General features: G+C 47.0%; 1 protein-coding gene across 1 annotated transcript in view; it reads left to right on the forward strand.

Annotated features, from left to right (window-relative positions):
- The window catches only part of LOC141192455 (uncharacterized), a 48,465-nt gene that overhangs the window by 13,126 nt on the left and 9,082 nt on the right, over positions 1-26,257 (forward strand). Inside the window, exons 4-11 of the mRNA XM_073661988.1 lie at positions 10,445-10,603; positions 10,733-10,909; positions 10,993-11,116; positions 11,200-11,297; positions 11,495-11,585; positions 24,702-24,773; positions 24,929-25,086; positions 25,999-26,148. Of these exons, the coding sequence (XP_073518089.1) occupies positions 10,511-10,603; positions 10,733-10,909; positions 10,993-11,116; positions 11,200-11,297; positions 11,495-11,585; positions 24,702-24,773; positions 24,929-25,086; positions 25,999-26,148 (963 nt within the window). The 5' untranslated portion in view covers positions 10,445-10,510. The remainder of the gene's footprint in view (positions 1-10,444; positions 10,604-10,732; positions 10,910-10,992; positions 11,117-11,199; positions 11,298-11,494; positions 11,586-24,701; positions 24,774-24,928; positions 25,087-25,998; positions 26,149-26,257) is intronic.

The raw sequence follows: 26,257 nt of genomic DNA on the forward strand, positions 1-26,257 counted from the left end.
TGCGCAGTCACAGGTACGAGTTTCACGGCGGCAATCAGTTTATCTGGTGTTTCAGCATAAAGCACGTCACTTCCGGACATGCACACTAGGTGATGGACATTATCGAACCTCTAGCTCATGAGAAGTAGCGTAGGTGCAGTATATTATTGTAGACAGACTCTATTCTGTATATCCTGTGACAATTCACCTCTAGGAATGGGAATGAGCCTCATAGTCTGGGAGGGGTTTTGGATGAAGTGGGATATTTAAACATGGACACCTGGCTATTAGGCACGCTATGTTGAACATCATGAATTATCATCCCTGTATCAAGCCTCCTAATGAACCTGTTGGGAAAATGCATTGAGGCGAATTATTGAAACATTCTCTGAGTACCATACCCTTTCCTTTATACATATTGTAGGGGATTTACTCACTGGGGCACAATAGGAGGAAAACAGGAGGCATGTTCTTAAATTTCATGTGGGTTTATTACTTCATAAACCCAGAAGCCAAACAGAAAAGCAAATAGCCTTTAGATCAGGCAAACAAAGTAAATGTCCTTAGCAGGTCTCTACTTAGCCAGGCCTGTGTGGCACACAAGCTGGGGTAGCGTCCAGTGTCTTGGCTTGGTCTGAAGACAAACATACACAGTAGGCCTTCTACCTCCAAACACACAGACTATGTGCCAAACAACAGCCTTCATTTTATAGGCTGTTAACCACACCCAGAGATGAGGTATGTGGGTAGCTGGACCCGCCCATTCTCTCCTAGCTACCCGTAACCCGGCTCCCAGGTGCACCAAACGATCTTCTTAGTGCTTATGTGCTCTAGAGAAACACTCCGGGTTACATCACACAGACCAGCCATCTCTGTGACACATACCTCCCATGGACTACGCGACCATTAGCCACCTTACATACCCCCCCGCCTAAACCTGTGGGGTTGACACCTTTTACTACCAGACAGGGGATTCTCGAGAGAGCATCGGCATTACCATGTAGCTTCCCTGCTCTATGTTCTACAGGGAAGTAGGAGTCCTGTAGGGCTAAAAACCCGAGGGTGACTCTCGCATTTTTTCACTTTTTTCCCTCATCCATCTGAGTGGAGCATAGTCGGATAATAATCTAAATTTTCGACCTAACAGTACGGTAAGGTGTCCACCGCACACTTTATAGCCGAGCGTTCCTTCTCTATGACCGAATAATTTTTCTCGCAGTAGAACAGCTTTCTACTCGGGTAGAGGACAGGGTGCTCCTCCCCGTGTATCTCCTGGGAAAGGACTGCTGCTAACACGACATCTGAGGCATCTGTCTGGAGTATAAACTCTTGAAGTCCGGGGCAACCAGGACCGGTTGCCTACACAGAGCCAGTTTCATCTTTTGAAAGGACGTCTCCGCCTCTGCTGTCCACTTGGCCTTGGCTGATTTTGTCCCTTTAAGGAGGTCAGTCAGGGGTGCGGCCATCATGGCGAAGTTTGGGATGAATTTTCCTGTAGTATCCCACGATTCCCAGGAAGGCTCTGACTTGCTTTTTCGACACCGGTCTCAGCCAATTTTGGATTGCTTCTACTTTAATATTTTGGGGTTTTATCTTGACTCTACCCATTACATATCCGAAGTACTTGGCTTCTTATTTCCCCATGCCACATTTCTTCGAGTTTATTGAAAACCCCACCTTCCTCAGAGCATCAAACACAGCCTGAATCTTTTCCAGATGACTCTCCCAGTCTGGACTGAAGATAATAATATTGTTCAGGTATGTTGCAGCATATTGCTTATGGGATGCAAGGATGCAATCCATAGCTCTCTGGAATTTTGCAGGGGCCCCCTGCAGTCCAAACGGCATACGGGCATACTGGAAGCATCCGTCCAGTGTAGAAAACGCAGTCTTCTCTTTGGCTACCTGTGCCATGGGGGTCTGCCAATATCCCTCCGTCAGATCCAAGGTGGTTATGTGCCTTGCTGGCCCAAGCCTCTTGATCAGCTCGACGACGCGTGGCATGTGATATGCATCAAATTTGGAAACCTCATTCAACTTCCGATAGTCATTGCAGAATCTCCACTCACCATTGGGATTTGGGACCAAGACAATCAGGCTCGACCAACTGCTCTTGGATTCTTCAATGACACTGAGCTTCAGCATACAAGCTACCTCTTTGGATATCAACTCTTGTCGGGCCTCAGGTATCTGATAGGGCTTCAAGTTCACCCGCACATGTGGCTTCGTCAGAACCTTGTGTTCTATGACCCTTGTGCAGCCCGACAATTCCGAGAACAGATCCCTATTCTTCTGCATCAACTCCCAACACTGCTGTTTCTTGGCCTTCGTTAGCGTTTCCGCTATTGCGACTCCTCCAACGTCACCTTCTAGCTTGCCCAGCAAGCATGGAGCTTCCACAGCCTCTCTGTCTTGCCACGGCTTGATGAGGTTGATGTGGTATATCTGGTACAGCTTACGTCGTCCCGGTTGATGAACCTTGTAGTTCGCTTCACCCACTTTTTCCACCCTTGCCACATGGCCAAGAACTTACTTTCCACCGTAGTAATTAGCATGAGGACTCCGGTCTCCCGGATTGAAGTGCCTCACTCTGGCTGACTGGTTGTAGACTCTGGCATGAGCTTCTTGTGCCTGGAGGAAATGTTCTTTTACAATGGGCATCACCTTCACAATCCTCTCCTGCATCAGAGCAACCATGCTCGATGACGCTCCTATGGGGCGTGAATTCGGCTTCCCAGATTTCCTTTGTGACATCCAGAAGACCCTGCGAATGTCGGCCATACAGAAGTTCGAATGGCGAGAACCCTCTAGAGGCCTGTGAAACCTTTCGGTTGGAGAACAACAGATACGGTAGGAGACAGTCCCAGTCTCTACTGTCCCTTTCTATGTCCTTCCTCAGTATACTCTTCAGAGTCTTGTTAAACCTTTCGACTAGGCTATCCGTCTGAGGATGGTATACTGAAGTCCTCAGTTGGGAGATTTGGAGGGCTTTGCATAACTCCCTCATCACCTTACTCATAGAGGGAATTCCCTGGTCAGTGAGTATCTCCCTTTGGTAAGCCTGTTGGGGGGAAAAAACGTGGACCAACTCACGGGATTTATTCTTTGCGGAGGAGTTTCTCAGTGGAATCACTTCAGGATAGCGTGTGGCATAGTCCAGGATAACCAATATAAATTGATGCCCACAAGCAGATTCAACCAGGGGACTGACCAAGTCCATAGCAATTCTCTCGAACGGCACTTCAATAATGGGCAATGGCACGAGGGGACTTCAAAAGTGAGAGGTGGGGTCGGTTAACTGGCACGTAGTGCAAGACCTGCAATACTTAAATATTTCCCGGTGACATCTGGGCCAATAGAACCTTTGTAAAAGATAATGCCTTACCAACACCAGATGCAGCAAGCCTCCATGATAAAGGCGGGGCCAGCACATGTGCAAAATACTGATGCAGACAGCCACTCACTAACCTACCAATTCATGGAGGGGGGTGGCTGTCTAGTATTATACATGCACACCGATGGAGTCTGCATAGGGCGCCAGTCACACAGATAAGTGTGGTGCACAGTTTCTGGCTTGCAGCTTGTTGATGACACCCATACTATTAGATCAGGCGGGCTGCCCAGCACTATATACGTGCACCCCCACAAGACAGACGCCCCAATTCCCCCAGCCAACACTAAAGAGGCCTGGCCTCATCCTGCAAAAAAATGTGCAAAAAAGATGAAAAATAGTGTAGAAGATAAATACACCACATGAGGTGTTGGTCGATATTTTGGCCAAAATACAGAAGCTCGCAACCCAAACGTCAAGGGTCCTCATACTTGCGAGTCCTAACACTAAACATTAAAAATGGTGAACATTGGACATAATTTCAAAAAACATCACAGTAAGGCTGTATGCCCACTATGCGTTTTTTAAGCGTTTCCGCAGCGGCAATTCCGCTGCAGAAACGCTTAAACGCTTGGTAGAAGGTCTGTCATGTTCCCCAATGATAATCCCATGTGCTGTGCACATGCTGCGGAAATTTCCGCTGCGGATTATCATTGCGGAAAAATCCGCAGCACTACCAATTATTTTGCGGAAGCGCGGCATGTTCGCCGCCATTGACTTACATTGGAACGCATGGAATCCGCATCATTGCATCTGCAGATGCGGAATCCATGCGTTTCAATGTGCGGATGGTACCCGGGTTTGGAGAAGAGGAGACTCTCCTCCGGATCCGGGTACCATAGAACCTGTAAAAAAAAGAATAAAATAAAAAATATACATTATACTTACCTTCTGATGGCCCCCGGTGTCCTTAGCGATGCGTCTTGGCTTGCTGGCAGCTCACGATGGTCTGAAAAGGACCTGCCATGATGTCAATTAGTCATGTGAGGGGTCACGCGACCGCTGACGATGGCAGGTCCCTTAGTCTACCGCGAGCTGCCGGCAAGCCAGGACGCATCGGATAAAGACACCGGGGGCCATCAGAAGGTAAGTATATATTTATTTTTTACCATTCTTTCGGTCACACTATAGAAATCCATGCTGGTTGCATGGATTTATATGGTGTGACCAAGTTGTCAAGCACTTTCCAAGTGATGTTAAAATCGCTTGGAAAGCGCTTGACAACCCGCATGCGGAAATGCTTGTGAAGAACGCTTCACTTCCGTACAATCCGCATGCGTTTTTTCTGCCAAGGAGATGCAGAAACGCTCAGGAAAAAATCCAGAGCATTTCTGCATCGTGGGCACATAGCCTAAAAGATAATGCCTTACCAACACCAGGTCAGATTACCAATGCACTGCAGGATGCAGCAAGCCTCAATGATAAAGGCGGGGCCAGCACATGTGCCAAATACTGATGCAGACAGCCACTCACTAACCTACCATTTCATGGAGGGAGTGGCTGTGTAGTATTATACATGCACACCGATGGAGTCTGCATAGGGCGCCAGTCACACAGATATGTGTGATGCACATTGTCTGGCTTGCAGCCTATTGATGACGCCCATACTATTAGGCTGTGTGCCCACGATGCGTTTTTAATGCTTTTCCGCAGCGTTTTTGCATGTAGAAGGGCAGCAATGTTCCCCAATGATAATCCGCAAATTTAATTTCCGGTGCGGATTATCATTGCGGAAAAAACGCAGCACTACCAATTATTTTGCGGAAGCGCTGCGTTTTCGCTGCAATTGACTTGCATTAGTACGCGCCAATTCCGAAAGACTGCATCTATACTTGCGTAATTGGCACGTTCTAATGTGCAGATGGTACCCAGTTGTGGAGGACAGGAGACTCTCCTCCACACCCAGGTACCATTAAAAAAGCTGTAAAAAAAGAAGAATAAAATAAAAAATAAATATATACTTACCTTCTGGCGGCCCGCAGTGCACTCCTCCTTGCTTCCCGGCACTTAGCGATGGAATGAAGGACCTGCTCTGATGTCAGAGTCATGTGACGGGTCACACGACGCTGACGTTGGCAGGTCCTTCAGTCTACCACTGCCGGCGGCCGGGACCGAGCGAAGCAAGACAGCGCAGGCCATCGGAGGGTAAGTATAGATTTATTTTTTTACATTCTCTCAGGTCACACTATATAAATCCATGCTGGTTGCATGGATTTATATAGTGTGACCAAGTTGACAAGCACTTTCCAAGTGATGCTAAAATTGCTTGGAAAGCGCTTGTCAACCCGCATGCGGAAACGCAAGTGAAGAACGCTTCACTTCCGCATGTCCCTGGCAGGAAAAAGACATGTACAATCCGCATGTACAATCCGCATGCATTTTTTTCTGCAAGGGAGATGCAGAAACGCTCAGGAAAAAATCCTGAGCATTTCTGCATCGTGGGCACATAGCCTTAGATCAGACGGGCTGCCAAGCACTATATACATGCAAGCACACAAGACATATGCCCCAATTCACCCAGCCAACACTAAAGAGGCCTGGTGGGGTATTTATCATGTGGTGTATTTATCTTATACACTATTTTTAATCTTTTTTGCACTGTGCACCTGCCCTATGCAGACTCCATCGGTGTGCATGTATAATACTACACAGTCACCCCCTCCATGAATTTGGTAGGTTAGTGAGTGGCTGTCTGCTTCAGTATTTTGCACATGTGCTGGCCCTGCCTTTATGATGCAGGCTTGCTGCATCCTGCAGTGCATTGGCAATCTGACCTGGTGTGGGTAAGGTATTATCTTTTACTGTGATGTTTTTTGAAATTATGTCCAGTGTTCACCAATAGAACCTTTGCACGATCCGTTCCTGCGTTTTAACCACTCCCAGATGTCCCCCCAAGACATGTGAATGGGCCATGTCCAACACCTTCCGTCTAAAGGGGCCCGGCACTATTAACTGCTCCACACTCTCCTCCCTCACTTTCTTGACCCGGTACAACAACTCCTTACTCATCATAAAATGGGGAAACCTTGTGTCAGTCCCTGACTCCTGTGCAACCCCATTTATAATAGTGACATTATTAAAGGCTTCCTTCAGAGTTAGGTCCCTATGTTGGGCTGACCCAAAATTCTCGCTGGTCACCCCTAACTCTGGAATTGCAGACTCAGGGGGCACTACCTCCTCATCCCCCACAAGGACACAAAAAGGAAACCTGTCTGACTCTGGGTGTGGTGATATCTCATTAGGGTTAATTTTTTTCTTATCTGAGCCAGCGAACTCAGAACCCTTCCTCCACAGATCCCAAAACAAGCAAAAGTCCCAGCCTATAATAATAGGGTGCAACAAGTCCTGAACGACGCCGACCTCGTGGGACTCTGTACCGTGGGCCATTTCAATGTCCACTCTGGCCCGTAGGGTAGTCTTTAGCATCACCATGAATGCGCTGAACGCCGACTTTTTTCCCCGGGATAATTTGGAGGGGGTCACCAGGCTCCCGGAGTCTAGCAGTGCCGTTACTTCCCATCTGTTCACCTTCATGTGACATGCTTGTGGCCCCTCGCTGGGTGGACAGTTCACCCTGCAGGCCGGATAAGCATAATATGAACAACGTTGTCCTATGCTGCAGTCCATCGGCTCAAGGGTCAGGGGATGACGGGCGGCTATATGGCCTGGGCCGTGGCACCGCCAGCAAACAACATCACCTGTATGGACCTTGGGCACCACCTCCCTCGTCCATTTGGACCTTGGAAGTCCCACCACCTTTTGGGCCTGCACCCCCTGTTGGGAACTCCAGCATGTAGTGGGCTGCCTTCCCAAGGAACCTTCAACCCCCTGGTATCTCTCGATCAGTCCGACCAGTTAATCCGCATACTGGGGATCACCCTGGGCAACCCAAGGCTGTATGGGCCTCGGCAGGGAGTGCACAAACCGGTCCATCACCACCCACTCTACCATCTGCGCAGGCATTGAGGACTCTGGCTGCAGCCACTTCTGGACCAGGTGCAGCAGGTCAAACATTTGGGACAGAGGTGGTTTGTTCTGGTGATACGAACCCACTGTGCCCTGATAGTCATTGTCAACCCCAAGCGTGCGAGAATCTCACTTTTTAGCTTGCCATACTCTTTGGCATCCTGCAAAGCTAAATCATAGTACGCCTACTAGGCGTACTTCTGGGGCTCTCCAAGTCAAGTATGGCGACAATACCTCTGCCCACTGCTCTTGTGGAAATTTCTCCCTCTCGGCCACCCTTTGAAACACCATCAGGAAGGTCTCAACGTCATCCCCCGGGGTCATTTTCTGCAAAGCCCATCATACCGCCTTCCGGACATGGGAGTCCTCAGTCGGACCTGGGGTTGGAGCGCTCATCCTGTCCTGGATGGCGGTTGCCAGAAGCTGCATCTGCTGACGTTGTTTCTGCTAGTGCTGCTGGATCTGCTGTAACTACAGCCTGTTGGTCTCCTGTTGATGCTGCTGCGACTGGACCAAGTGTTTCAGCAGGTCCTCCATTTCGTCTGGCGATGCTTGCTGGCTTGCGACAGACTTCACCCAGGGCATGCAGTCCATCCTGTAGCAGTCACACGTCTCTGCTGGTAATGCTACCCGCAAGTCTAACACTAATTGTGGAGGTTTTACTCACTTGGGTGTGACAGGAGGAAAACAGGAGGCATGTTCCTTTAAAAGTTCATGTGGGTTTATTGCTTCATAAACCCAGAAGCCAAACAGAAAAGAAAATAGCCTTTAGATCAGGCAAACAAAGTAAATGTCCTTAGCAGGTCTCTGCTCAGCCAGGCCTGTGTGGCACACAAGCTGGGGTAGCGTCCAGTGTCCTGGCTTGATCTGAAGACAAACATACACAGGAGGCCTTCTCCCTCCAAACACACAGACCATGTGCCAAACAACAGCCTCCATTTTATACGCTGTTAACCACACCCAGAGGTGTGGTATGTGGGGGGTAGCTGGACACGTCCATTCTCTCCTAGCTACCCGTAACCCGGCTCCCAGATGCACCAAACGATCCTCTTAGTGCTTATCTGCCCTAGAGAAACACTCCGGGTTACATCACACAGACCAGCCATCTCTGTGACACATGCCTCCCATTGACTACACAACCATTAACCAACTTAGAATACTTTGATACATATCTGGTTTTATGATTACCCCACGGCTGATGAAAGGGAATCTGTCACCCCCTGGAACTTATCTGACCTCTAATATTGGCATACAGGTGATAGAAATGTGAATCTATACATACCTTTATGCCTCATATTAGAGGTCTGTTTGCTGAGAAATGGCTTTTTATTCAGTGAAGATTCTGATGCTTGCTGGCCTTGGGGAGTGGATTCCCTTTAATAAATACTCACTTAGCCCCATTCTTCGTGCAGATACTAATAAATACAGGACCTATGAGATTTTTACCATATGATAGTTGGATAGTTAGGGGTGTATCATCCATAGCAGCAGCCCACAGGGCCACTATGGTGCCCGTTAAAAAAACACAGAATTTGAGCTTGGTTTAAGTTGGTATCCATGCAGCACATAAATGCTTGTTTACTATGGCCATAAATGAGAAAAAAACTATAAGGGTATGTGCACACGATGCAGAAATGAAGCAGAAAATTTCTGCATCATTTCTGCATCTCCCTGGCAGAAAAAACGCATGCAGATTGTGCATGCGTTTTTCCTGCAGAATACATGCGGATCCACATGCAGATTCACATGCGTTTCCGCATGCAGATTGACAAGCGCTTTCCAGGCGATTTTAGCATCACCTGGAAAGTGCTTGATAACTAGGTCACACTATATAAATCCATGCAAACAGCATGGATTTATACAGTGTGAACCGAGAGAGTGTATATACTTACCTCTGATGGCCCGCGCTGTCCTGCTCACTCCGTTCTCCCGGCTGCCGGCAACTTTGAATTGAAAGACCTGCCGACGTCAGCGTCACGTGACCCGTCACATGACTCTGACGTCACCGCAGGTCCTACAACTCACTGCAAGTGCCGGGAACCAAGCGGGAGCGCTGCGCGGGCCGACAGAAGGTAAGAATACATTTATTTTTTATTTTATTCTTCTTTTTACAGCTTTTTTAATGGTACCTGGGTGTGGATGAGACTCTCCTCTCCTCCACACCCGGGTACCATCCGCACATTAGAACGCACCAATTACGCAAGTACAAATGCTGTCTTGCGGAATTGGCGCGTTCTAATGCAAGTCAATGGCGGCGAAATCGCCGCGTTTCCGCAAAATTAATTGACATGCTGCGGATTTTTGACCGCAGCGTTAACGCTGCGGAAAAATCCGCATCATGGGCACAGCACATGCGGATTTCCATTGGGGAACATTGCTGCCCTTCTACCATGCGTTTTTCATGCGTTTCCGCGGCGTTTACGCAACTGCAAAAACGCCGCGGAAACGCATGAAATACGCATCGTGTGAACACAGCCTAAGAAGAAAAATGATCTTAAACCCTGCTGTAAATAAATAAATAAAAAGCAAAAGTGCATTTAAATAAAATAGGGTTCCTAGTAACACTGTTTTTGATCAAAAATAGCATGAAAGCTATCCCACCATGGTAAAATGAACCCATTCAGGATAGTCCTACTCTGCTTAATATTAAAAAACTTACCATGTATCAAAGCCTCAAACTTCTGTGTGTGAATCAGACATGAGAACTAACGTGATAGAAGATTACAGTCCGGGGAAGACGGGAAACATTCATATAGACGGCCGGTGGAGATGTAGTCAGTGAAGAACTCTGGCTAAATATGTTTGTAGAGCCGTAGTAGAAGATGAAGATGTCGTCGTCCTCCTCATGAAGTAGTTATTTCTCATGTCACGTGTAATGAATATCTCCTGCAGTATTGCTAATGCCGATTGCAGTGTCGGTAAATGAGACGAGAATTAGCTTTATGGAAGATGAGTCTTTGAGAAACGTATTCAGCTACAGACTCCAAGGAAGAAACTGCTTGTTGTCTGTGGCCTAAAATATATAGGTTTTATTACTAGATGTAAAGCAGAAAACGAAATACTGTAAAATAATATATCTCCTCATATGTTTCCCCTTATTATCTCCAGTAATTGTATTATTACACAATATCAGATCCTCTCAGTGAAGATCTTCTATTTAAGAGAATTTTCCTTATGGACCCATCAAAGATGGATATGGATAGAGACAAGATGGCAGAGAGGATATTACACCTCACCCTAGAGATCCTCTTCCGTCTTACTGGAGAGGTGAGAGATTCTGATGACATCACATTACATCATTCTTATCTATGGGAATAACAGATGAACAGAACTGGAGAGGTGAGGAGTCTGGAAATGTCTGTAGTGAGATTTATTTATATGTCTTTCCATAACCAGGATTACATATTAGTTAAGACCTCTAGTGAGCGCTGTCAGGACCCTGTGTCTGAGGGATGGGAAAGACCCCTGAGCCCAATCACAGGGCCTCCACCTCACCCCCTGATACATGAGGATATCAATGACCAGAAGATCGTAGAACTCACCTACGAGATGATTGAGCTGCTGACTGGAGAGGTGACACTACTTCGAATGCTGGGACTTTATACAGTAATGCTATGAAAGGATCGGGGGGATGACTGTATCATTGTATGTGTCAGGTTCCTATAAGATGTCAGGATATCACTGTCTATTTCTCCATGGAGGAGTGGGAGTATTTAGAAGGACACAAAGATTTGTACAAAGACGTCATGATAGAGGTTCCTCAGCTCCTCACATCATCAGGTAATAGACAGGACTAAATACACACGGCCTATAATTATCTGTATGTAAAGAATAAATTCCGTCCCTGTATGTGTTTCTTCCAGAGCTATCCAGTAAGAGGACAACACCAGACAGATGTCCCCATCCTTTTCTTCCACAGGACTGTAAACAAGAAGATCCCAATGTTCCTCAGGATCATCAGGTACATGGAGAGAAGGTGTCATGAGATCTCCCCTATGATGTGTAGACGGCTGTGAAGGTCTTGTGTTCAGTCTTGTTTTATCCACCAGTATTATGTGTTTTCTATTTGTGTAATGAGAACGGTGGAGATGGCAGGATTAGAGTTGATCATAGATGTGACTTCTCATCTGTTTGTGACTTATACAATATTTGTTTCAGGGTGAAGATCTCACCCATATTAATACTATAGAGGCATATGTGAGGGGTGATGAGTGGTGTAAAGAGGAGATTCCTACTTATGACTACCCAGGTGAGTAGTGACCACTAAATGCAGAGAAGTTACAGATTCTTCTCAGTCACCGGCTGTGGCTGCTTTATCGGTGGTGTAGTCCGGCCGTATCACAATCATATGATCACCATTTTGCCTCTAGACCACAACATTCTCTTCCACCCAAAACTTCAAATGATTTTGGGCATTGAAACCCTTTTCCATAGAACTTACAACCTGGAGGATCCACCTACTCACTGTGATTAGGAGACGTTACCTGCCCAGATCTGTAAACCACAAAGCCAGAAAATCACTTAAAAAAATATTATGATAGGCCTGTAAGAGAAAGTGGAGGGTAATGATGCTGTTGGCTTCCTAGAACCCTGATATCTTATTGGATGAATCTACCTTTCTCCCTTCTGTTTTGCTGAATCTGCTCATATGGTCCCTACAAGACCAGGTCCAGTCTTTCTGGCCAAACTTCACTTTTATGATCGACAACATTAAATGTGCAGTGAGGACCAAGTGTGAATTTCTGTACAATAACAACAAAGTTTCCCTTTATCCTGACTTTTCAATTTCTTTTAAAACCGACTAATTTCAAACCAAATTGTGATAAACTACACAAAAAAAACATTACACCTGTGACCCGGTGTATCTTTAAGCTAAATTTAAGACTCCTCATCTCTTCACTATTATAAAAAGTTCTCTTTAAATGTCAATATTTCTTGAAACTCATCTGACAGAAAATATTGTCCCTTACGATAGTTTAGATTGCCAAGAGCCACCGAGCCCTATACTCTAATTACCACAGAGAGGTTTCACCACTAGTTACTCACTACTTACTGATGAAGACTGTTGAGTTTGATCATTTCAGTAGATGTGTTATGGTCTATACTCACAGTTTTGACTATAGTGGTTAGTGCCCAAAATAGTCTGATTTCACCCCTTCCTGCAGCCAGTTTTGTGTTCCTATCTAGGCCCATTTTTCAAATCTGACGTGTGCCACTTTATATGGTGACTAGCTACTGAACTCGTTCTACGCCCGGGTGGTGAGCATTTTTATTGGTATATGGTCTCCCATGCTGGTATGTGTGGTATGTGCTGCCCCCCCTCCTGGTATTTGTGCTGCCCCCATCCTGTCCCCACCATCTTATCCTGGTATGCATGGCACCCTCATCCCCAATCCAGGTATGCGTGGTACCCCATCCCTCATCCCCAATCGCGGTATGCGTGGCTCCCCATCCCCAATCACGGTATGCTTGGCTCCCCTCATCCCCAATCGCGGTATGCGTGGCTCCCCTCATCCCCAATCGCGGTATGCGTGGCTCCCCTCACCCCCAGTCGCGGTATGCGTGGCTCCCCTCACCCCCAGTCGCGGTATGCTTGGCTCCCCTCACCCCCAATCCCGGTATGCATGGCTCCCCTCACCCCAATTCCCGGTATGCGTGGCTCCCCTCACCCCCATTCCCAATATGCGTGGCTCCCCTCACCCCCAATCCCGGTATACGTGGTACCCCTCACCCCACAATCCTGGTATATGCATGGTCCCCTCACCCCACAATCCCCTCATCCCTTCCACACTGTACACACAAACAAAAAAAATAAACAGTTATACTCACCTTTCTTCTCTGTACTCCAGCGCTGCAGCGTCCTGTTCTGCCGTAGGCCGGGGGAGGAGAGTGGCGCCATTTTGCTGAAGACACACTGTAAATGTGTCTTCAGTAAAATGGCGAAGGATAGCGCTATGTGCACGCGCCGATCCGACGCCTCACTCCGCCCCCGGTCTCCGGCCAGAAGAGAGGCGCCGCGGCAACGCTCCTCCTGGTCAGGTAAGTATGCAAGTATGGCGCCGGAGATCGCGGTATGCGTTCAGTGTCTACACATACCGCGATCTCCGGCGCCATACACCTCCTCTTACCTGTAACAGCTGGATGCCTGCTTCTGTCTGGAGCCAGACTGCGCGTCACGCATGCGCAGTCTATCGAGGCTTCGGACAGAGGGACTCTTAGCCGATTATATTATAGATAACTTTTGAATTCTTCACAAAGGATTATAGGAAACAAATGGACCTTACAAATAATATTCTAACTTCTCTTGAATCTGACAATACCCTGTATGCAATTGTACACTACTGTCTGGGCACATGGCAGGTTAAAAAGGGAAGGAGCGCAATTTAGCTATTTTAATGCAGATTTTGCTGGGATAGTGTGCAGACACAATGTATTGGGGGCACTGTTCGTTGTCACCTGGCAGCTCAAAAGATGGCTACCACAAACAGGCTTGGCGCTATCTACTCCATTTTCCAGATCCCAGGGTTTGCCTTGCTCATCATCCTTTAACCCCTCTACATGTATTTGGACTTAGACAGAGACCCCATAAGCTTGGGCCACAGTGTTAACTAATGTTCTGTGGTGTGAGATGGCAAGAAGAATAGTCAGATAGCCGGGTCAGAACATGGAGGTCAGAGAAAAGCCGGGAGCTGAGCACAGAGGACTGAACCAGAGGAGAACAAGGCTGGATCTGGCCGCTTCCGGCAATATGCTTCCAGCTTTAGTAGGGTGCGGTGCTTTCCAGTTGGCTAAAGCAGGGAGCAGATTACTCCAGCTGGACAGCACACACACCCACACTGCCAGACTGGATGGTACTACAGGTCCCAGCAACCCTAATCTTAGTGGCTGGACAGAGCCTGCGCCGCCCAGAGCTTCTGGTTCTATCGTCTCCTCCATCACCAATGCCGCCTGCAGGATGAATAAGGAGGTGAGAGAAGCAGCCGTCTCAGGAGCAGATCCCAGAGGAGATGGCACACACCATTTGCGGAAGCCCTAATGTGACCAAATTGCAGAAAACCAGAGCAGTAGAAATCCCCATAAAGTGACTCCATTTTGGAAATTATAACCCTCAGTGAATTAATCTATAGGAGTAGTGACTATTTTGACTCCACAGGCACTTTCTGGAAATTAGCACGCAGTGGATGTTGGAGAGTGAAAATTACAAATATATAATTTCATTACCCAACACATAGTGCCCAGATTGTGCTCCAGGAGACACACACCGTAAATTAAGTGGGTTCTTCTCACTATAGTAATGTCAAATACATGGATGCTGAGTGTGGTTTGGGCGCACTGCAAGGCTCAGAAGCGAGGGGGAGATTTGACTTTGGGAGAGTGGATATTGCTGGATTGGTTTATGGAAGCCATGTTGCTTTTCAAAAGCCTTTGAGCCACTAATGATGTGGAAACCTCTGTTTTTCCACTGACAGATGATGGACCTGAGTGGGGACTTGGTTTTTGTGAGCGGAGTAGAAGTTATTATTGATATTATTTTTGCCTACATAACATTGTTTGGTGGCTTTTTATTCCATATTTGGGAGGCAGAATTAACAAACAGTTGGACACTACGATCCACTGGTTCATCCTATGAGGTTTTCTATTAGACTGTAAACTGTTATTGTCTTGGTGAATAATGACGGCTAACATAGGGCACAATTAAAAAAAAATCACAGAAAAAGATACAGCCTTACCAACACCAAATCATATAACAAATGTACTAGCAGGATGCCGCTGACCCCCATGATAAAGGTGGGGGCAGCGCAGGTGCAAAATACTGATGAAGCAACCACTCACAAACCTACCAATTCATGGAGGGGGTGGTTGCCTAGTATTAAAGATGCACACAGATGAAGCTTGTATAGGACGCCAGTCACACAGGTAGGTGTGATGCACAGTGTCTGGCTTAGGATAGTGATGATGCCCATACTATTACATCAGGAAGGCTGCCCAGCACTATATAAGTGCACCCCACATGGACAGACACCCCAGTACACCCAACCAACACTAAAATGCTAATGCATTTGTTATCTGATTTGGTGTTGGTAAGGCTGATTTTTCTCTTTCCCCATGACGGCACCACGGAGAGAGGGGATCCGCCCTTCAAGGACAGGAAACCTACAGATAAAAAGGGCGGCACCTCTCTCCCGCATCAGTTGGTTTCCTGTCCTTGACAGGGACCTACGGATGAAATCCTGAAGAAAGAAGATTTTACTTACCAGGCCCGACTGTTAGAACCTTGCTCTTAGGTTTTTTCCTTTGCTGGTCACATGACCTTGTTGGCCTATTTAATCCTGCTCCGCCCTTCTGGCTTTGCTGGACTTCATTGTATAACTACTTTCTAGCTAGCCTGTGCTCTGTATCTAACTCTGTTAGTTTGCTTGGTCTACGGACCTCTATGTTCTATATATTTTGTTTGTTCGTCTGTCTGCTACTATTTCTGTTAGGAGGTGTCCCATTTTCCTCCCAGTCCTTAGTACTTGTAGGGATTCCTTCCCCACATCTATAGGTCTCCGTACAGACTAGCTTAGGACTTTAGCAGGTCTGATCGCAGGATCAGGTCCCCTGTTACATCGTAGGGATTCAGCTGAGTTCTATCGTAGGGACAGATCTCCTCTCTTTCCTTAGCTCTGGTAGCAGAACATAACAGTAAGTCCAGCCTGCAAATTCTCTAAGGAAAGATTTTTCTGTTCCATCATGGTGTCGGTTCTGGATTTGGCTAAACGCCTGCAGGGACTCTCTCTGGAGGTGGCCGAGCTCCGTCAGCACGTGAGTAACTGTCCTGGAGCACATTTCTTGGAGCCTAAGGTATGTTTGCCGGATTTATTTTTTGGTGAACACCAAGAATTTTTTTCATTTAAAAATGCTTGCTTATTGTATTTTCGTTTGAGACCCAAGTCCTCTGGGGATGAATCCCAGCGCATAGGGTTCATAATGTCACTTTTGCGCAAAGAGCCTCAGGAGTGGGCCTTTTCTTTGCAACCTAGTGATACATGCTTCAGATCAGTGGATAGTTTTTTTTCTGCTTTGGGACTATTATATGATGATCCTGACCGTGTCGCATCAGCTGAGACTGAGTTGAGACGTTTGAAACAGGGATCAGGTAATGTGGAAAAATATTGTACTCATTTCCGTCGTTGGTCTACTCAAACAGGGTGGAACGATTCTGCTCTGAAAAGTCTATTTCTTGCTGGGCTCAATGAAAGGGTTAAAGACCTGCTAATTGCTTATCCTACACCTGAAGATTTGCAACAGGCTATGCAATTAGCTATACGGGTGGATAGGAGACTGCGTGCAAGGGTTAATGAGAGAAAATCCTCTGCTATGTCAGTTTCTGGTTATGAGAATGTGTGTACTAACAGTGGTGAACCGATGGAGATTGGATCGGTGGCACCTCGCTCTCAAGAAAAAGACCGTAGATTTTCTGAAGGCTTGTGTTTCTATTGCGGAAAATCTGGTCATTTGATTAAAGGCTGTGAGCTTCGTATGAAGAAAGAAAAAAAAATGGTCAGTCATGCCCGTATTGCCTGTTTAAATTCCAAGGGTGTATTTTTAGCTGCTTCCACGATTGCTCAGGAAAAATTAATGGAATTTCGGGTGTTTGTTGATTGTGGGTCTACTCTGAATGTAATTGATGGGGGATTCTTGGAAAGACTCAATTTAAAACCCGAACCTTTATCATCCCCCATTGCTGTGGTTTCTGTGGATGGTTCCCCTTTGAAGAATATTACTCTCAAGGTCTGTGAATTTCCTCTCACTATTAATGGTGTTCACCATGAGAAATTGGATTTGGTAGTTTTGAATAACTTGCCTTCTCCAGTAATATTGGGATTGCCCTGGTTAAAATTTCACAATCCTGTACTGGATTGGTCTACCAGTGAAATTAAATCCTGGAGCCATAAATGTTATGACAAGTGTTGTAACGGGCGTATTGCAGCTTTGGATAGGGGAGAATTGCCTGTTCCTATTCAGGATTTTTGGAGAGTTTTTTCTGAGAAGGAATCGCAGGTTTTGCCTCCCCATAGAGACTATGATTGTTCTATTGAATTTGTCCCTGGAGCGACTCTTCCTAAAAGTCGTTTATTTAACCTTACTATTCCTGAGAGGAAGGCTTTGGAGGAATACATACAGACAAGTTTGGCCGTCGGTCACATTAGGCCCTCTAAGTCTCCTGTGGCGGTTGGATTTTTCTTTGTAAAAAAAAAGGACGGCGGTTTACGTCCTTGTCTGGATTTTCGTGAGATTAACAAAATTACTGTACGCAATCCTTACCCACTGCCATTGATTTCTGATCTGTTTAACCAGTTAATGGGGGCCAAGTGGTTCTCTAAAATTGACCTTAAGGGGGCATACAATCTGTTGCGCATGAAGGAGGGTGACGAATGGAAGACTGCTTTTAACACTCCTGTGGGTCATTTTGAGAATCTGGTTATGCCTTTTGGTCTTACTAATGCTCCTGCATTTTTCCAGAATCTTATTAATGACATCCTTAGACCTTTGATCGGCAAAAATGTGGTTGTGTATTTGGATGACATTTTGATTTATTCGCCGGATCTGGAGTCTCATTGGCGGAGCGTACGTGAGGTATTACAGTTATTAATGGACAATTCGCTTTTTGCTAAGCTGGAGAAATGTGAGTTCGCTGTACAGAGAATTAGTTTTTTGGGTTACATTATCTCCAGCGAAGGTTTTGAGATGGACCCGGTTAAAGTTCAAGCTGTACAGGAATGGCCTAGGCCTATTGGTTTGAAATCGATACAGAGGTTTTTAGGTTTCGCCAATTATTACAGAAAATTCATAAAAAATTTTTCTAGTATTGTCAAACCTCTGACCGATCTCACCAGGAAAGGTGCTGATGCGGTTCAGTGGTCTTCTGAGGCCATTGAAGCTTTTGTGTATCTCAAGGAGAGGTTCACCTCTGCTCCCATCCTTATGCAGCCTGATGTGACTAAGCCGTTTTTGGTTGAGGTTGATGCTTCCTCTGTGGGGGTTGGCGCAGTATTGTCTCAGGATAACGGGGATGGATTACATCCCTGTGCCTTTTTTTCAAAAAAATTTTCGGAGACTGAACTGAATTACGATATTGGTAATCGGGAATTATTAGCTATTAAACTCGCATTTGAACACTGGCGCCACTTCTTGGAAGGTGCGGAATTTCCCGTTCAGGTTCTTACGGATCATAAAAATCTGATATATCTTGATGCTGCCAAGCGCCTGAATGCCCGTCAGGCTAGGTGGGCACTGTTTTTCTCGCAGTTTAATTTCTCCGTTACTTACATCCCTGGTACTAAGAATGTTAAGGCGGATGCCTTGTCTCGCAGTTTTTCTCCCATAGTCGGTGCTGAGAAAGAGGAGAACATTTTACAAGAAGGTGTTGTGATAGCTGCTTTGGACTCCGTTTTGGAAGATGAGATTCTTAAAGCACAGGAGAATGCCCCATCTAACACTCCTCATGGGAGGTTGTTTGTGCCTGGGACCTTTAGGAGAGATTTGTTTGTTGAGTGTCACAAATCTCGGTTGGCAGGTCATCCCGGAATCTCTGAGACCAAGAGACTGGTGGGTCGCAGTTTTTGGTGGCCTGGATGGCAGAAGGAAGTCATTAAGTGGGTGCGTCAATGTACTATATGTGCTAGATCTAAGTCCTCACATACTCCTGCTGCGGGGTTGCTTTGTCCTTTGGAGGTTCCCAGTGCTCCTTGGACACATTTGGCTATGGACTTTATAACTGACCTTCCCTCCTCTGAGGGTTTTACTGTCATCTGGGTGGTCGTGGACCGTTTTAGCAAGATGTGTCACTTGGTTCCCTTCGTCAAACTGCCCGCTAAAACTCTCGCTAAGGCCTTTGTCAAGGAAATTGTCAGACTTCATGGCGTTCCTACTGACATTGTTTCTGATAGGGGTCCTCAGTTCGTGGCTCGTTTTTTGGCGTGCCTTTTGTGACAGGTTGGGAGTTCATTTGTCGTTCTCGTCCGGATATCATCCTGAATCTAATGGCCAGACAGAAAGGAAAAACCAGGATGTTGAGCAGTTCTTGCGTTGTTTTGTGGCAGACAATCAAGAGGGGTGGTCTGAGTTTCTGCCACTTGCTGAATTTGCTCTGAACAATCATACATTTTCTTCTGCTGGTTGTTCGCCTTTTTTTTGTTGTTCTGGGAGACATCCGTCGTTTGGGTCGTTCTCCAAGTTGGGATCTGCCGTGCCTGAGGAGGAGAATTTTTCCAGTGATTTGGAGAGAGTTTGGACGGATGTGCGTGGTAATCTTCAGGAGGCCAACAGAAAATCTAAAGACTACTTTGATAGGAAACGACAGGAGGTTTTGTTCGCTGTTGGTGGCATGGTTTGGTTGTCCTCTAGGAATCTGCGGTTGAGGATTCCTTCTAAGAAATTGGGTCCCAAGTTTGTAGGGCCCTTTAAGGTGCTTCAGGTTGTCAACCAATCTGCTGTTAGGTTGGAGGTTCCTACCTCCTGGAGAATTAATCCGGTATTTCATGTCTCTCTGTTAAAAAAAGCTGTTGTGTCGGATGGTGACGCCTCTGCCTCTGTTCCTCCGGTGGTGGAGGATGGGGAATATGAAATTTCTCGCATCCTTAACTCTAGACGGTATAGAGGTAGTTTGCAGTATCTTGTGGCCTGGAAAGGTTTCGGACCCGAGGATAACTCTTGGGTGAGGTCAGATGATGTTTCCGCGTCCAGACTTATCAGAGCGTTTCACAGGAGATTTCCTGATAAGCCTGGTCCTAGGGGATCCGGAGGATCCTCTTAGAAGGGGGGGTACTGTTAGAACCTTGCTCTTAGTTTTTTTCCTTTGCTGGTCACATGACCTTGTTGGCCTATTTAATCCTGCTCCGCCCTTCTGGCTTTGCTGGACTTCATTGTATAACTACTTTCTAGCTAGCCTGTGCTCTGTATCTAACTCTGTTAGTTTGCTTGGTCTACGGACCTCTATGTTCTATATATTTTGTTTGTTCGTCTGTCTGCTACTATTTCTGTTAGGAGGTGTCCCATTTTCCTCCCAGTCCTTAGTACTTGTAGGGATTCCTTCCCCACATCTATAGGTCTCCGTACAGACTAGCTTAGGACTTTAGCAGGTCTGATCGCAGGATCAGGTCCCCTGTTACATCGTAGGGATTCAGCTGAGTTCTATCGTAGGGACAGATCTCCTCTCTTTCCTTAGCTCTGGTAGCAGCACATAACACCGACCAGTCCGGCTCAGGCAGCGGGGGTTCCCTGCCTCTGCTGGTGCGGTGTCCTGAAGCGCCACAGCTGGGGTCAGCGGGCCTCTAGGGTGGCTTGGGAGACGCGAAGCAAGCCGCGGTCTCCTGTGGCGTCGGGCCCAGGCGGTAAGTATAGAAGGCTCAGGGCTCGGGTTGGCCTGAGCCCTGGGTCAGGGTCTGGGCCTTGTGCAGCGCGCGCCCCGCATGCTTGCCGGATAGCGATTCGGCGTTTGGGCGGGTGCGTGCGCTCACCGACGCTCCCCCTCGTGCGCGCGCCGGAAGTGACGCGGGAGGCGCCCGGAAGTGACGCAGCCGCAGGAGCGGCGAATTCAAACGCGCGCGCGGGAAAGGCCTAACATGGAGGACACAGCGGTGTCCTGGCCAGAGGGGGGCGCACCCCACAGCGGTGTTGGAGGGGGAGGGGGCGGTCACCTGCATAGCTTAAATTGCCAGGGAAGCAAAAGGAAAATGCTTCCTGTCATACGTGAAAATCAGCAGTATGAGTGACCAGGAGCCCCAGGAGGTGCAGTCCCTGCGCCCCCACTCACCATCTCCATCACCATCGCCTCAGAGGAAACGCACGAAAGGACCCTCCAGCGGCCCTCCGCGTCAACATAATCAAGGTGACGGAGGAAGCGGTCGGTCCGGCAGGTCTTCTCAGCGTGGCAAAGATTCCGGCACGGCATCAGCCTTGGCGAAAGACCCAGCTACCAGAGCAGGTTCCTCTTCGAATGCGGTATTCCCTCTCTCTCTTTCGTATAGGCGGTAAGTGATCTTCGTGAAAGTTCACTTGTAATTTGGACCCTCCCCCCTCTCTTTTCTTCTTAGGGAAGGAAGAGCACGGGGAAGTTTAAAAACAGGGCCTGCGCACTTTGCGCAGCAGATCTACCCACCACATGGCAAAAGAGACTATGTAGCTCATGCATCGAGCAAACCATCTGTGAGGAGACCCCTAAGTTTGCTACCGAGCTCAGATCCCTGATAAAATCGCAAGTCGAAGATACCTTCAAATCCCTCCAAAAGGGGGGGAAGAAGCATAAAAAAACTAGGCACCTTTCCCCGGAGTCAGAGTCTAGTAAATCAGATGAGGAAGTTGCGGGGTCTGAATCATCCTGTTCATCATCTGCTTCCTCATCTTCAGAGGACGGTGGTCGTAACTGTTTCCCTATAGACGGAACAGGGCACAGGGACTACCAGAAATTCCTGAGGGTAGCCATACCAATAAGGGGCACAATCAGACACTTCCAGTATGGGGCCCTTCCCTTCGGGTTAGCAATAGCCCCCAGAGTCTTCACGAAAGTGATGTCGGAAGTCATGGCTCATCTGAGGGAGAGGAACATCCTCATAGTCCCATACCTGGACGATCTACTGGTTATAGGCAACTCGTTCAGCCACTGCAAAGACCAGCTAGCAGTAGTTATGGATTCTTTGACAAGTTTGGGATGGCTTCTAAACCTAAAAAAATCCAGAGTGGAGCCAGTTCAGCTACAGGAATACTTAGGTATCCTGTTAGATTCAAGAAGTCAGGAATGCCATCTTCCGGAAGAGAAAGTCCAAAATATGATAGCCCGTGTGTCCTATGTGAGGAAGCATCCGGTTATGACACTAAGGGGAGCAATGTCCCTCCTCGGTTCTATGACTGCCTGCATCCCGGGTGTCCGCTGGGCTCAGTTGCACACCAGGGTCTTACAATGGGAGATTTTGAGGGCGGAAAAATCTCTAAGAGGGCACTTAGAAGGGCGACTGACCTTATCCTCAAAAACTTTACTTTCCCTAACATGGTGGACAAAGAAAGAAAATCTAGGCAGGGGCGTCCCATGGACAATACCGTCACCCCAGATTCTGATGACAGATGCAAGCCCCAGGGGGTGGGGGGCTCATCTAGACCAGGGTTCCCCAACTCCAGTCCTCAAGGCCCACCAACAGGTCATGTTTTCAGGATTTCCTTAGTATTGCACAGGTGATGTAATTATCACCTGTGCAATACTAAGGAAATCCTGAAAACATGACCTGTTGGTGGGCCTTGAGGACTGGAGTTGGGGAACCCTGATCTAGACGACCGAGTGGCTCAGGGAGTCTGGGCAAAGGGGGTGGAAGGTTCTTCCTCCAACATGAAAGAACTTCTGGCGGTGAAGTATGGCCTCTTGGAATTTCTAAACGTGTTAAAGGGTTACCACGTGAGAGTGTTCTCGGACAACCAAGTAGTGGTGGCATATCTAAATCACCAGGGGGGTACCCGGTCCATCTCCCTTCTTCAGGCGTCAAGCTCCATCCTCCACGTAGCAGAGAGGAATCTAGAGTCCTTATCAGCTCTGCACATAAAAGGGTCAATGAACGTCACGGCGGACTTCCTAAGCCGTACCCAGTTGAGACAGGGCGAATGGGAGTTGAACCAGCTAGTGTTCAAAAAAATCACGAGGGCTTGGGGAATCCCATGTATAGACCTATTCGCCAACTGGAAAAACAAAAAGGTGGACAAGTTTTGCTCGATCGACCCCAGGGGGAACCCAGTAGCACTAGACGCTTTTTTGATTCCATGGGGCCACCAGCTAGTATATGCCTTTCCTCCGATTGCTCTCATTCCGGCAGTTCTGAGGAAGATCAGGGAAGACGAGGCGAATGCGATCCTGATCGCCCCTTTCTGGCCAAGAAGGCCTTGGTTTTCCTGGCTGAGGATCATGTCCGTCTCCGACCCCTGGGTCCTTCCGGAAGTTCCGGACCTGCTGTCTCAGGGTCCAGTACTACACCCGCAGGTAACAAACCTGCACTTGACAGCTTGGAATTTGAGAGGTCACTCTTGAGGGATAAAGGGTTTTCCCCCAATCTAATCTCTACCTTGCTGCAGAGTAGGAAACCTGTAACTACTAGGCTCTACGGGAAAACTTGGAAGAAATTCCTTTCCTTTGCAGGTACGGATATAGTAGGGGAGGCCCCCGTGGTTACCATCCTGGAGTTCCTTCAGAAGGGGTTGGAACTGGGGTTGGCCACGAGCACGCTGAAGGTTCAGGTGGCAGCTCTGGGAGCCCTGTATAACTGCAACCTGGCAAGGGATAGATGGGTCTCCAGGTTCATCAGAGCATCTCATAGATCCAGGCCCATCCCCTCCCGGAAGGCTCCTCCGTGGGATTTAAATCTTGTTCTTTCAGCCCTGACCAGAGGCCCCTTTGAACCTCTAGGGGAAGCGTCCCTTAAAATCTTGTCCCTTAAGACGTCCCTTCTGGTAGCCCTCACCTCGGCTCGCCGCATTAGTGATATCCAAGCACTATCCGCAGGACCCCCTTTTACACAAATACTAGACGACAGAGTGATGCTTAGGACCGACCCTGCGTACCTTCCTAAGGTGGGATCCCTTTTTCACAGGTCACAGGAGGTTACCCTCCTTTCCTTCTGCGCAGCCCCAAAAAACAAGGGGGAAGAGGCCCTTCACACCTTGGACGTCAGGAGGTGCATTATGCAATATTTAGAGGCCACACGGGAGTGTAGGAAGGACAGGGCTCTTTTTGTGTGCTTCCAGGGATCTCGGAAGGGACAGAAAGCTTCCAAAGGAACCCTGGCAAGGTGGATAAGGGAAGCCATTTCCCTGGCTTATTCCTCAAGCGGGGAAACAGCGCCGGTGGGCTTAAGGGCGCACTCGACAAGGGCAGTGGCAGCCTCCTGGGCGGAGAAGGCCAGAGCTTCAATCGAACAGATATGTAGAGCGGCGACCTGGTCTTCTCCCTCCACGTTCTTTAAACACTACCGGCTGGATCTAACATCGTCTTCAGATCTTACCTTTGGCAGAAGGGTTCTGGAAGCGGTGGTCCCTCCCTAATCTTCACTGCTCTGCAATCTCTCCGTGGTGCCGTCATGGGGAAAGAGAAAGAGTAGTTACTTACCGGTAACGAAATTTCTCGGAACCCATGACGGCACCCGTACATTCCCTCCCCTTTTTTCTTACACATGGGTGTGCACAATCGTTACTACCTGTTGTTTAGTCACAGGGTGTGTCTGAAAAAAAAATATATATATACATATATAGTATATATAATAAAAATGGCATATTTGGTGTTACTAACCTGGCGGTGCTCTGTAAACCAACTGATGCGGGAGAGAGGTGCCTCCCTTTTTATCTGCAGGTTTCCTGTCCTTGAAGGGCGGATCCCCTCTCTCCGTGGTGCCGTCATGGGTTCCGAGAAATTTCGTTACCGGTAAGTAACTACTCTTTTTCTGTGATGTTTTCTTGGTAGATAATGATACTATTACGTAAAGTACATTTTTACGGAGAGTTTAAGTAGAAATATTCAACAATATAAATTTTAAGGATATGTTATTCATAAATAATAATTGGTTTTCTTCTTGGCAGATGACTGTACCAGGAGATCAGAGGGACAGCTGACATCTTCAATTTTTAAATCAGATGATCTTGAGATCCCACAGGACACAATTGAAGTGAATGTCATTACTCCAGATATACCATCATCCCTTCACAGCAAAGATCTGTCATCTGATCATTTGAAACAGGTCCTGTCTTCTGATTCATTATCGACTACTAAGGAAAATCAAAGTCACAAAATAGGCATTAAAAAACGAATTGCTCCTAAAGCAAAGAAATCATTTTCATGTTCAGAATATGGAAATAGTTTTTCCCTCGAAAAGTCTTTTCTTAAACATCAAAGCATTCACACAGCAGAGAATAGATTTTTTTGTTTCAAGTGTGGGAATTTTTTTTAACCAGAAATCAAATTTTGTTAATCACCAGAGAAGTCACACAGAGGAGAAGCCATTTTCCTGTTCAGAAAGTGGAAAATGTTTTACAGAGAAATCAAGTTTAATCAAATATCAGAGAACTCACACAGGGGAGAAGCCTTTTTCCTGTTCAGAATGTGGGAAATGTTTTAGCCGGAAATCTCTGGTGCTTAACCAAACCTGAACTCACACAGTGGAGAAGCCTTTTTTCTGTTCAGACATGAGACCTAACGTGATGGAAGATTACAGTCCGGGGAAGATGGGAAACATTCATATAGACGGCCGGTGGAGATGTAATCAGTGAAGAAATCTGGCTAAATATGTTTCTGGAGCTGTAGTAGAAGATGAAGATGTCGTCCTCATCATGAAGTAGTTATTTCTCATGTCACATGTAATGAATATCTCCTGCAGTATTGCTAATGCCGATTGCAGTGTCAGTAAATGAGACGAGAATTAGCTTTATGGAAGATGAGTCTTTGAGAAACGTATTCAGCTACAGACTCCAAGGAAGAAACTGCTTGTTGTCTGTGGCCTAAAATATATAGGTTTTATTAGTAGATGTAAAGAAGAAAACTAAATACTGTAAAATAATAAATCTCCTCATATGTTTCCCTTATTATCTCCAGTAATTGTATTATGACGCAGGATTTTTATGATGTTACATCGACTCATCTTCTTCTCATTCAGGTCTCTACAATATCGGATCCTCTCAGTGAAGATCTTCTATTTAAGAGAATTTTCCTGATTTACCCATCAAAGATGGATATGGACAGAGACAAGATGGCGGAGAGGATATTCCACCTCACCCTAGAGATCCTCTTCCGGCTTACTGGAGAGGTGAGAGATTCCAATGACGTCACATTGCATCATTCTTATCTATGGGAATAACAGATGGACAGAACTGGAGAGGTGAGGACTCTGGAAATGTCTGGAGTGAGATTGATTT

Source organism: Phyllobates terribilis, unplaced genomic scaffold (assembly GCF_046119375.1).
Source record: "Phyllobates terribilis strain yellow unplaced genomic scaffold, ASM4611937v1 Scaffold_61__1_contigs__length_8056638, whole genome shotgun sequence".
Lineage (NCBI taxonomy): Eukaryota > Metazoa > Chordata > Amphibia > Anura > Dendrobatidae > Phyllobates > Phyllobates terribilis.